The sequence below is a fragment of the Anopheles marshallii genome, chromosome X (genome assembly GCF_943734725.1).
Source record: "Anopheles marshallii chromosome X, idAnoMarsDA_429_01, whole genome shotgun sequence".
In the NCBI taxonomy this organism is placed as follows: Eukaryota; Metazoa; Arthropoda; class Insecta; order Diptera; family Culicidae; genus Anopheles; species Anopheles marshallii.
The window spans coordinates 12,307,967-12,321,243 of NC_071325.1; the positions used below are offsets into that span (position 1 = coordinate 12,307,967).

General features: G+C 45.9%; 1 protein-coding gene across 1 annotated transcript; it reads right to left on the reverse strand.

The window, feature by feature from the left end:
• Positions 1 to 8,640: 8,640 nt before the first annotated feature.
• On the reverse strand, positions 8,641 to 10,478 carry LOC128710084 (ubiquitin carboxyl-terminal hydrolase 30 homolog). Its single transcript, XM_053805127.1, has 3 exons — positions 10,397 to 10,478; positions 8,833 to 10,327; positions 8,641 to 8,752 (listed from the first exon to the last, which is right to left on the reverse strand). Exons 1-3 carry the CDS (start codon positions 10,476 to 10,478, stop codon positions 8,641 to 8,643), a joined length of 1,689 nt encoding a protein of 562 aa, XP_053661102.1.
• Positions 10,479 to 13,277: the final 2,799 nt, after the last annotated feature.

The following is a 13,277-nucleotide window of genomic DNA, read 5'->3' on the forward strand; positions in this document are numbered from 1 at the left end:
GCAAGACCAGCACCGAATCGAGCAGAGTCTTGGGGTCCAGCGTTTCGCGCACGTTTGTGTGTATTTAATCTAAAAGACAAATAATATCCCCCCGCGAAACAAGCATCGCAAACGGCACGGCAGGGCATGGAGTTGGGGCGGCCCATTACCATACAAATTTGCTCGTGTTAGGTCTCCTTTCCCTCGGGCCCGCTCGGGGTTCTTTTCTTTTATGGTTCGATATCGATTTTTAAGACAGACCTACATTCGCTTTCGCCCCATAAAATGCTTATGGGGACCCGAAATCTTAACACCCATCGCGTACATTCCTATCGCGCATAGTGCCCGCCGTGTCAAAATACCAAAAAACCTAACTTCTGTGCAGGCCACGGGGATGACAGAACACAGTACGCCGGTTTAAGACCACGCAGAAACGCACCACTATGTAATAATATTTTTTGAAAAATGTCAATGCCTCGGATCAATGAACGCAAAATATGTGCGCTTTCACGCGTCACAGGCCGCTAGCTGATGTAAGGGAAATGTAAATTTTTTTAATCTCTCCACGAATTTGCATCTGCTTATAGTACTTTGTACGGTGCCTCCGGTGGGTTGGGATCGGAGGAATGACGTTTTGCGCTGTTCCTGCCAGATTTACAGTAAGGTCTTCGCCCGTCTAGAATACGCTTCGTTTCAACAGTCGGTGACCCCAAACCCCGACCAATGTTCCGCTAATCGGATCATGTTGAAACCCTCATTGGAAGACTGCTCGTTTGGATATTATTGAACGGCTTGACATTTGGGTAGCTTTTGGCCGCGCACGGAAGAGAAATTAATCACCGCGCACCGATCGTGCCCGGTCATCAAGCAGCGGCGCCGTGAGTAATTGGGCGTTACGCATAGGAACCATAAAAAAAACCCCCGTCAAAGCCGAAGGTGGCAACCCGAAGCTGGCGCAGCCGAGCACGAACTGCTGTCACTTTCATTCTATTTGCAACCCAAACCTGCACATCCGCTGCAGTTCGTCACCTTACAAAACGCCTGCCTACACGCGTGCCCCTGCTGAAGTGTCCGGCACCGGTCCGGTGGACGTGCAGGTTGTGCCGCTGATTTCGCTCCAGGCACAGGGCGGTGCAATAAAAAAAAAAACGGACGACAGCGATGACGGGCGTGCGTGAGGCATTGAGGCAGCACATATGTTTCTAACAAATGGAGCATTTGTTTCAAACCCCTCGGTGCCTCGCATCCGGTGATTAACATTCTTCTACGACGCGCCTTTCAAGGATGACACATCTCAGGATGGATTAGCCTGTGTACAAGTGCACATCGACGGTGTGCCAACAAAATTTGCATTATTTGCGCACGAGTGTGAGAATGAGTCACTGAAGAGCACTATTTTTTGTTATTTCAACGTCCAACGGATGACCATCGGTGACATTTGCGAAATATTGGAAAATACCTTATAATGTTGTATCACCAATCTCGCGCTACGTCACTCACGTCAGAACGTCCTGTAGAAATTGGTAGATTGGTGGCGAAGCTTCCAAGGCTTCACACAGCCCGGACCGGTCCAAAATCCCATCCGGATCAAACCTCCGTCCGCAGGACTGACCATCCGACTAGGCGTGAATAAAGTCAAAGAAAGCCAGAAATGGCAGACCTATAGACCTCTTGAGGTTGTTATGCCGATAAGGAAGAAGAAGAAGATCAAGTCAAGAACTCCCCAACTCCACGAGAATTCCAGAGGAGTCGGACCAACTCCAACCAAACTCGTCAACATACAGATCGGATACCACTTTGAGAAACAATTAAGGTTGACCAACAATCGGAAAACACACCCAAACCCCCCCCCCCCCCTTTCCCCCCCCTCCCTCCCACCTCTTTACAGACAACGAAAGTGTCTTGCACAAAACTGTAGCGGGGAAATGGGTTTTAAAATAAACGGCCGCACGTGTCACGATTTGTCGATGTCCCCGGGTCCCGGGTCTAGCACCCTTCCCGGCGGGCGGTAAGCAACGGGCGGGTATTTATGAGGTGCTGGGCGTACACTGCCGTACGTTTATCATCATGCATCGCTAATACGGCGGATAGTACCACCGCGCTGCTGGCTATCAACGTGGCCCGCCCGCTGGAATGCGTTGGGCGAGGGTGCGCAATGGTTAATGTTAGTTAAAACCACCGAAACAGGGTCGGTGTCATTACGCTCGGTACATTTTAATCAACCGCCTAGCTGTCCGCCGCTCCGGTTACCTTCGAAGTCGTAGAATACGCACACCGCGCACAAGGCGACACCGAACATGGCGTGGCTTTGGGAGGTGGACGGAAGTTGGAACGAGTGAGCAGTGAAGAAGAGCGAGAGAGAGAGAATCAAACGAGGGAGTAGCAGCGCGTGCAGGTTGATCGACTGCATGTGTGTCCTCCGGTGAAATGATTATCAGCCAGCGGATGACTACCTAATGACTCTGCCATCGATCAATCGATCCAATTTGTGGAGCAGTCGCTAAGCGGTGCATCTTTTGCTGCTGCCAGTGGCTTCAACCATGGCTACACCATCTCAAATCTCACAAGACAGCAACCGTAAGGTGATATTCGTCTAGGAGATACATTAGACAGATAGATGAGCTTGTCTAGAATAGGACAGAGTAGCACGTGATCCTGCAACAGTGATAGGTGATGGCACTCGCTAACTGCATGTCTGAGCTGGGTTCAGATCTCAAACGTAGGACCTGCTTATCCAGAAGTCTGTTAGAGCCTGAGAGATGCCGCCTATCAGTGCGCGAGTTTACTGACGACCCTGTCCAGCTCAGGAGTAGCTTTATCTGGCTTACAACTCTTCACTAAGTCAGATAGTCTTTCCAACGCCTGGAGAGGATTTGGAGATGGTTGTCGAAGATCCCACAACCTGTGATTGATTGGGTATAGCTGATACTCCCCTCCCCCCATTGGTGGAAATAAAATCCTCACAGGTGCTTCGAAAGCTACTCGAGATTCTACGTCCCAAAACCTGACCAAAAACTCCGGTCAAGCAAGCGTTTACAGTTAAGATTAGGCTTCCCAAAATTATTCATCGCTTTCCGCCACCACTTGGCACACATTTTGCGCGAGCATGCCGCAGGAGTCGATTTCCAAACTTTCCACGCATTTGTTACTGGTTGTCCGTTAGAATTTGATTGATTGCAGACCGCGGTTTTGATGCGTTAGCGCGCGACACCCAACGCCGCCTACAATCGGATGCAACTCATGTCGTTGGTTGGGCGCACGGAAGCAATTCGTTTGGCAGTAAAGAAGGGTAAAATGACTAAAAGCAACACCGAAATCGGTTCCTACCTCTGTGCTCTGGCCACACCAAACACTTACGATCTAAGGCAGTCAAATGTTCTGTGCCACACAATTCTTTCTCTCTGCCGTTATTGCACGAACTTTACACGACACACTAACCGCGAACGAGCGGCAAATCACGAATGTAAATTAAAGCACAATTTCCACTCAAAGTCAGATCGCTAGAGCAAGGCTTTGCACCAGAAGCTGCCGAAGAAAAATCCCAAACACGAACGCTCGAAACGTTTCCGCAGATCCGTTGGTTTTTTTTTTTGGTGTGTTTGTTTTTTTGAAAAACAAAATGCCGAAAACCGTGTACACGCACGCGCTCCCAAGATTGGAGCTTCCCTCGTGGATAGCAAAATTTAAACTGATCCATTCGAGCAGCCGGCCGACTGTCTTTATTTTTTCGATCACACCCCAAACCTCACCAATCCACCACCGCTCTCTCTCTCTCCCCCTCTTCATCCACCCCTTTGATCCCTCCTCTTTTCCCACCATACAGTCCCGTCCCTCCAACCTTCAACTCTCGCGTCTCGTGCTTTTCCTCCCACCTTCATCCGATCGATCCCGATCCACATGTCGATCCTCTTTCGGACCAAACAAAAAAAAAAAAAAAAACAAGCAACAAAAAAATCGTTTTGTTGCTGTCTTTTGCTTTCCTTCGATTTCGCGCACACACACATCGGTTAGGGCGGCGATCGGTACGGAGCGTCCGCACTGTTTACTTTCGTTCCATCGATTCCGCGAGCGCGCGCGCGCAAATGTTTGGGCAAGTGTTGTTCCGCTTATCCTTTTGGGTCAATACACTAATGGAGGCAATTAAAATTTAATCCCTTTCGGTACGGCGCAAACATTCCAGCTGCCGATGAGCCGAAAAATGGTGGTGCGCAGCGTAGGTCAAATAGTTTGCCGCGACCGGGCGAGAACCCATCGCGGCCAACTGTCACCGCGGGTTGCGTTCGGCAACGGGAGAGATCGCAACGTGCTGCTTCGGGTCGGCCGGCTAGGAGGTGCGCAAAGGAAGGGCATACAGGGACGCTCCGGACAGACTTTGTTCTTAACGACGTATGGTGGGGTGCCTTTTACTTTTACTAAATAGGGCTGCGCACAAATTCGAATGCTAGCCTCTTCGGTTTTATAGGTTGTTCCGTGGGTTTTTGCTGTTGTTTCCCCCCCCCCCCCCCCCGCCCCCCTTTCCTTTGCTTTGGTTTTTGATCCTGTTTTCGACTGGTCGAACGTATTGATCGTTCCTTCGGGTAGTTCTCGCTTCCCTTGGAGAGAGGCCTCCCGATGCCGTCCCGGTGTAGACACAATCGAATCGGGAATTGTGGGGTACAGTCGCCCAAGAAGCATGCGGCTTCCAATCACAGTGTTTTTGTTTCATTGCCAATGCACCAAACGAACCTTGCGGAATTCTTGTGTTTAGGTCCGCAAAAAAAAAAGCACCGACCGGTTTGTTTTTTTTTGTTTTGTTTTGTTAATTTTGATGTTTTTATCTACAGCACATGGGTTAATTGAAGTATTGCCCATTGCTACTTATTGCATTCTGCCATCCTTCCGGTTACTTGCGGATTCCTTTTCTATAAAAGGATGCGTCTTTCGACCACGCATTCAGCCAGTTCTGGATCTTCTCATAAGCCCTGAATTCCACCGGCCATCGACCTGGAACAAGTGATTGTCCATCGGTGCAACATCCGGAGTGTACGGTGGGTGTGGTAAAGCATCCCATTTTAACATCTCCAGATAAGTTGTTCCCGGTAATGCTCGGCTCAATCCAATCAACTGCGTTCGATATCGTTCCCCCACGATGGTTACTCCCGGTTTAAGTAATTCGTAATAAATCACTCCAAATTATTCAGCAAAACTTGCTTTGAGCTTTGAGCGATGAATGGAAGATGTGGTTAGAGATGTGCACGTTGAGTAAGAGTGAGTGAGTGATTTGAAACCTTCTAGAGAGCGAATGAATATAAATCAGCACGAAGAGTTTTTATGACTCCCTTAACCACTCTTTTGCGTTTATACTCACTCTTACTCTCTGTGCCGACTAGAAACTCACTCAGGAGTGAGTAAAACTGTTTTATCACTCTTTGGATTATAATCACTCTGTACGAGTGAGTAAAAGAGTATTATCACTCTTTTGGGATTGTAAGCACCGAGGATGAGTGAGAAAACGTGTTTTATCACTCTCTTTGGATTTTATTCACCGCCCGCCTGGGGATACCCTTCCTACGTTTACTGGACGTTTTCTCACTCATCCTCGGTGCTTACAATCCCAAAAGAGTGATAATACTCTTTAACTCACTCTTACAGAGTGATTATAATCCAAAGAGTGATAATACTCTTTTACTCACTCGTACAGAGTGATTATAATCCAAAGAGTGATAAAACAGTTTTACTCACTCCTGAGTGAGTTTCTAGTCGGCACAGAGAGTGAGAGTGAGTATAAACGCAAAAGAGTGGTAAAAACATAAATGCAGTGTAATATTTTTTAATGAATCTCAAAAGAGTGAGTAAAGGTTTCAAATCTTTAAACCCACTCTTTGACTCCGATTCAAATCATTGAAAAGAGTGATTATTCTCATCTCTAGATGTGGTGTCGTTCGAGGATTCCCAAGGTTGGTTGGGTTTAGGTTTGCTGATCCTTCATCTCTCTCGAGCTTCCTGTCAACTGATACGAGAAACTTTAAACTCCTACATTCTTCTTCCTCATCGACACAACCTCAAAAGGTCTAGAGGCCTGCCATTTCTGGCCTATTATACTTATTTACCCACGTAACTGGATAGTCAATACAGCGTGCGGGGGATTGGTCCGAATGGGATTTTAGTCCGGTCCGTTCGTGTGAATACCGGCGCTGCTACTATAATGCCACCCGGCCGCCCCCAATGTACCGCCCAAAATACTCTTACATTAGATACTCTATTTTTCTGCTTCTTGGTCTGCTCAGGGTCGAGCACGTCGTGGTGACATTGCCCGGTTGCCAATCCGCTTCCCGGAAACTCGATCCACGGCTGCATCCCATCTGCGAAAGAGGATCGAACCAACGAACTCGCTAAGCTCCTCTACGCCTCGTGCCGAACAGGTCACTTCCTGGTAGGGCATGCGTGCCCCAACCTTCGTATCCTTCCGGCTTTGACTACCGTCAGGATATCAGCTCCGCCAAACAGATCAGCGAGCTCGTGGTTCATTCTTCTTCTCCACACGCCCTGCTCGCACAAACCGCCCAAGATGGTCTTTTGCGTCCGTCAGCATAGTCCAGGACTCGTACCGGTAGAGGAGCACCGGACGTATCAGTGTTACGTAGTTACGATCGTACCAAGGTAGCAGAACACCTCTAAAACCGCAAAATCGTCACCTTTAACTGATACTCTGCTTCCGATCAGAACCTCCCGGCAAACAAGTACTTTGTCTTCGTCGCATTAATCCTCAATCCAACCCTACCGGTCTCACATTTCAGCCGGGTGTACGCCTCGCACACTGCCGCAGATATGGTTTTTTTTTCGTTAGAACGGCCTGGCCGTATCGACTTATATTACCACGTAGCCGGATAGTCAGTCCTTGCTACGGGGGATTGGCCCGGATTTTGGTCCGGTCCGTTCGTGTGAAGACCGACGCCGCTACCATCATGACACCGGGCCGCCCCAACCGCATATATCGTTGTCAACCGCAAAATTTAGGAAATTAAGAGAACGGGTAAAAATCGTGCACCGGATGTCGATGCCCACGCTTTGCATGACACCTTCCAGAGCGAGAACGAAATTCCATACAAACGAACCATTTGCCGATTTCTGATTATAGGAGAGCATCCAAAACAAAGAGATCACATTACTTCCCTTCCAGCGTGCATTGCTCTTCCGCTCTCTCATGTTATCATTGAGCGTAATAGCAGATCTTGTACTAATGTAATAGAAGATACTCACTTGTTATCAGAAGTTAGAACATTTGTAATGTTCGAAGGACGAAAGGGAATTAAATTCCACTACTTTTTTTCGATATAACTCTTCCTCAACCTTTGTGAAATAAGGCGCCCCAACTACCACTCCGCCTATGGCCACCAAGGGGCTTGATCCACCACTGGGCGGCCGTAAAAGAAACGTTACGCGCTGTCATTTGGTTCATTTATTATTTGATACGCCATTTTCTCAACGTTCCTGCTACTTGCTACCATTTTTCTGTCGAATGTTTTACAAGAGGTCTTGAGCAGAAGTAGTAGTACGATGAATGAAGATGCAAGATTGTTGTGGTTTAAGAATTTATTTCGAAAAAATACATCTTCAGCTTTGTTTATTCTGCTTTTGAAGTAGAATCTCAATACATCGGCATCTAGCTGCACATCGCACTGCTACGATTATAATATGGAAATAGTTCATCCTTTTCTAGTAAGAGTTTAGTTTATCTTTGGCTTAAAGGATTAGCCAACGAAATTTACTGTACTTCATAAAGCCCTGATGTCGCATTTTAACTTAAACTGTAGTAAGCTTTTCCATGGAGTAACGCGAAAAAAATACGCACGTGTAATCAATCGCTGTTTGCTTAAAATGCACATAGCATTGGTATGATTTAACGTTTGCTTCGAAAAGTTAGAATCGAATCGAATCGAATCGAAAAAAAATCGTTTACAAGAACTAAGCTTCTTAAAGAACAAAATTCATTAAACGTACACAATAACACGTTACCAGATACATATTGTACCGATTAATTCATTATGGGAAAATTACGCCTACGGATACGACATGGTTGAGCTGAAAAATATGTTGCATTGCTAGCTTACATGTAACATGTACACTATTTAAAACGTATTTGCCGTATTTACGCTTAAAATTAGTAACACTTACAACGATGTTTGATTGAAGCTAGGTGCCTATCAATATGGGGATGTGTTTTTTCTCGATGTAGTAGAAAGCAAAACGGGTTTAATGTCATGCTTTTCACGCGTTTGTGATTCTAAAATGTACTGGTTTCGCTGGTCATCTCTTCAACAACATGTCCCTTCTGCTACTGAAGCGTAACGACATCAACAACAAATGGAGTATTTTCCACACGCCTTTTTTCATTGCCACAGTGACACTGTCACAACATTTCGTTTCGGTATCTACCAAGCTAAACCCGAGGAAAGCTATGTTAAGATGCTACACGAAACATTGAATGTGCACAACAAATTGTTAAGTTTTCCCCGCCCAGAAGAACGCATATTCATCTAACAGTAACTTGCGTATGTAGCTTAACTTAAGTGCTGTACATCACATTTGCGCCAGATGCAATTTACCCACATGGGGCGGGAAAGAAAAGAAACAGTTACGATGAACCAAATATTCGTCCGGGGGAGGGTAGTTTTGTACGTCTTAAGGATATTTCGACGAGGAACCCCGATCGTAGAAAAGCATGTAGGCAGAGCTGTTAAGCACCTCCTCGATAGGAACCTCACGCACGACCGTGTCCGACGTGTAATACCATCTAAAAAAGCAGCGAAAACAAAAAGACTCCGGATTAATACACACACACTTGGTTGGTTGGTGGATGGGCACAGTACTTACTTGTAAGAGTTGCGTAGTGCACCACGTCGGTATGTAACGAAATGGCCCGCATTGGCCTCGCCAGAATGCACAATAACGGCCAGCAAGCGGTATAAATTGCGCGGAAACATAGCGCCGAAGGTGTACGATCCAAAGCTCATTGAACCAGATGGTTCAATTCCACTGTTGACACTGCCACCGATCGCATCTAATCCACTGCCCGTGTTAGATTCATGCTGTCCCATGCTAGCCATCAGTCCGGCCGAATACAGTGACGTGGTCGATCCCCAGGGCGTACTGATGTTGCTGTTTAGTCCCGGCTGCACAAAGCTGTATGGTGCCATCGAGAGAGTCTCTGGAAAGTGCACACTGTCCATACGCTTGTGCACGTGGCCGCTCGCATGCCAGGTGGTGCGGGAAATGTGAATACAGAGACAGGCGGGCAGCTTGCTAAATGTGAGTGTCTTTGTGTGCGTGGTAATTTCGTGGCAGGCATCACACTGCACCGCATCCAACGATTCCGGCTGAATGAAATCCGAGAGTAAGTTGCCGATACCGAGCCCGGGTGCCGCCGTTTCCGGCAGTGGCAGCGTAATGCTGTCAAACTTGTCATATCGCACCGTTGATTTGTGGCCACATCCACCACAACACAGCTGACTACCCATCCCGCCCCGGAACGGATGTGGAATTTGCGCCTGTTGCTTATCGCCCCAAACAGACACCCGGCCCGGGCCACGATTTAACCTTTCTAGCGAGCGATAGGAAGCCGAATGCCGCTTACCAGCGAAATGATTGCCCCCATCACCAACCGCACCTTGATCATGCATCGGTGTGGGCCGCATCACTGCTGGTTGCCGGCTGCCAAACCGTCGACCGGAAGCTGCGGAAAATGCAACGCCGATGGTGTGTGTAGGTGAAGCCCCAAACTCTACCAACGAACTCTCCTGCGACTGTTCCTCATTCTCAGTGCACACGGAGTGTGGTGAATCGGGTGTGTGCGCTTCCGAGCGTGTATAACGCATCAGATTAGTCGATTCGTCGTACTCTGCGTTGCAAAAGTCGGACAGCATCGCGCTTGACGGGCGTGCCGGAATGGCATGAAATCCCATCTCACCAACATAACCACCAGCAACATCATCAAGCGCATCGGACAAACAGCCTATTTTGCGCGGTTTCGAAACTTCCTCCTCCAGTGAGCTGAGCATTACCAGCAGCAGCTCGTGGGCATCGTGTTCCTCGGGCGATATAACCCACCCAAGGGCATGTAACGCTCGTATGACGGCACCGGGAGCGTACGGATCACCGCGCAACGTCGGATGCGTTCCATTCACCACTTCCAGCACGTTCTGCAGCGACGATACTAAGCTTTTCTTGTCCTTTGTGTTGTGCAGTTGCAGCCAGGCAATAAACTGCGGACATGCAGCCAGCGCCTGCAGCAGGGTGTTAAGAAAGCACGTTTTTCCGAAATTATGCAGTCCCGCAATCTGGCCACGACGCTGACGAAGTTTGGAAGAACCTGCAAGAGGGAAGGCAGCCGCTTGTTATTATACTGACTGCAATCGTGATAAGCGATAAGAGTCCTCACCCGACGGTCCCCAAAAGACAAATGCTCCAACAACGACTGCCGCTGTCACACCAGCGGCCATCAATAATTTTTCGCTTTCCATTTTATGTCTCCTACTTCTGCCAATGCTTTCTACCAGATCATCTTATTAGCAATGTTTGCTAGAAAGAATGTATTTGTTTGAAACAAGCCAGAACAACTGCCTATGCTTACTAGCTACATGTATGTTTTGTGTAGGTTGCTTTCAATACACTTTTATCACATGAAATATGAAAATACATAAAGCTAACAAACCTCTCAATCCAATGTGGTGTGACTTGTGCTAGAAATCCAATATAACATCACTTTAACAGGAAACTCCTCTATTGAAAGTAAAATTTCTCATTTTCCACTGGTGCTGTATCGATCTTTGCTCGGATATGGTTGTTGTTTTCTTTACTTTTCTTGAAGACAAAATGTTTGACACAAGACCTAGTAACCTTGGTTTTTCTATATCAAATATTTGACACATCCACTGCGCACGATACCAAAGGATTGGAATAATTTTACATTTGTTTTTCTTTATTTTATTTCAATAAAAATTCGATGTTGAAATATTGCAACCGAATAGTAAAAATGTTTTTCTTTTTCAAGGTAATCCTTGGAATGCAAATTTTGTTTTAGGCGCATTTTTTTAAGGAAATAGGTTATAGATGGTGTCTCTGTGAACACAGAGCTGGTGCCTTTGTCATTTATTCGTGTTTATTTGTTTTTGAAAACACCAGCTGGTTCGATCAAATAATACAATGAGTTTGTAAGACATAGTTCGATAAACGCACATACAAAAGCACATATCGCGCATAGACACATTGATATTTCGGATGTTGACCAATTTCTCGTAGAATAGCGACAAGACGAACGTATTGGTAGCTTATTCGCGGACAAACCCAGTATAGAGCTGTTCCGCGAGGAAAAGAAACCGATCAAATCGAAAATATCGCTGCGTGAACTAAGGCAAACAAAGGATGAACTTTGCCGTTCCTACATCAAATACATCAAATGTTAGCGACTCGATCGTCAAGAGCGATATTAAGAAAAACAAAGATGCTAAATTCCCGGTAACCACCGACGGGCAAAGCTACAGCCACTTCGGAAAACATCTGGATCAAAGACTGCGAGCTTGAGGAGCTGAAAAACGAATGGATCACGCAAGATCTGATAAATCTTACACTTCGGCGAGCTGGCAAACCGTCAGTAACGAATTTACTGGAACGGATGGATAAACCCCACCAACATATATCGCTAGACAAAATGGTAGGTACCATACGAAGGCATCAGTGACAATCCAGCAGTCGACGATTACCTTCACCTGAAGAATCAAATGGTCCATCAGGAGCAAGCCATCACGAATGAGCAAAACTTCGACCCAGTTGTTGTAGAATATGTTAGTAAAGACGACTATTGACGAAAAGCAGCAAATGGCTTTAACAGAAATGTCGCAAGGCTTGCTCAATCCGGGCAAGTGTGAATCAGAAGATGAACACCCTACTGAAGAAGCACGAAGAACGCGTGAACTGCAACAGCAGGAAGAAAAGTTAATCCAGGCAGAATTAAATAAACTTAAGGAGATAAAGCGTATAACAAAGATAAAGCAATAAATAAAACAGAAAGATCGCAAAACTAACTATACAGCTAAGCAAAGGTAGAAAAAAAGGCCGGTAGAATTGCGGGAGAAAGTTGTCGTTGTTGAAAGGTCGAACAGGAGTAATTCTCAGGAAGCTTGCGAACGACCAAACCACTCAACAATCTGCTGGCAACGGGTCTGACCAAAGTATGGAAAGGCAGCATCCTGAAGAAAACACGCTCTGAAACCTAGCGAGAGAAGTGACGCGTGCTAACAGTGCGTTGCTAGAGTAGTTCACACAAGGAATTGATACCAGAATCTGCGATATGACCAATAAAATAATAAACAAACTAAACGGTGACTTGCTATTGGTTTCCGTAGTTATTTTGTAAATGCTGCTCTTAACCGTCGCATTGACGTTAATTTAAAATTGTGGAATACAGACGGTTGGAACTGTTATACAGTTCCATTAACAAAAGTGAGTAGGGGAGGTATTCGATGACATTGACAAACATTTCAAATAATTAATGTTTATTGCTTTGGTGACGTTAGGCGAGCGTTCCGGAAGTGTTATTCACGACTTTGGGCGTGTTTATTATGCTCTTATGCATACTGCATATGAGAACGAAAAGCAAGAAGAGGACGGAATGCAGTTTCCTGACCGGATGAGTTTTGCATTCCGATTCGCACAAGGTTGGTATAGATAAGATGTATGGAAAGAAATTTTTAATCAAATATGATTTTTAACCAAAACAAACTGATGATCGATGGGTTGGGTTTTAATGAACCAACATTAACGAATTGAATTACTTCTCGGTGAAAACTCTCTCAATATGCACGCAAACAGCTAAAAGGCTTACATTTGCAACATTTTCACATGTCCAGACATTTTGAGAAATTAAAAATGTACTGTTGCTTCGCTATTTTCAATGTGTTGGTTTGACCATACCAGTCTATATATACCTTGTCCAATATATACCTTGTCCGATATGTCAAAAATGTCACTATTGCGGACCGGAACGCCTACCATTGTCCAGAACAAATCATTCTGCTAAATTTGCTCACTTTTGTCTTTTCGTCTGAAGAAAGAACTTGGTGGTGTCGCAGTTTGTCTTTGTGAAGAAAATTTAATGAATTGTCCTAAAAACTCTGTCTTTGGTGTCATTTGTGGGCATTTTGTTCCTTATTGCATTCCTCATAGTATTAGCGATGCGTGTTGTCTGCTTTTCGTGTAATTAGCTAGTAGAAAACGAACAGTTTGGCATCGTAACGCCGGATGAACTAGGCGTGTGTTTTTTT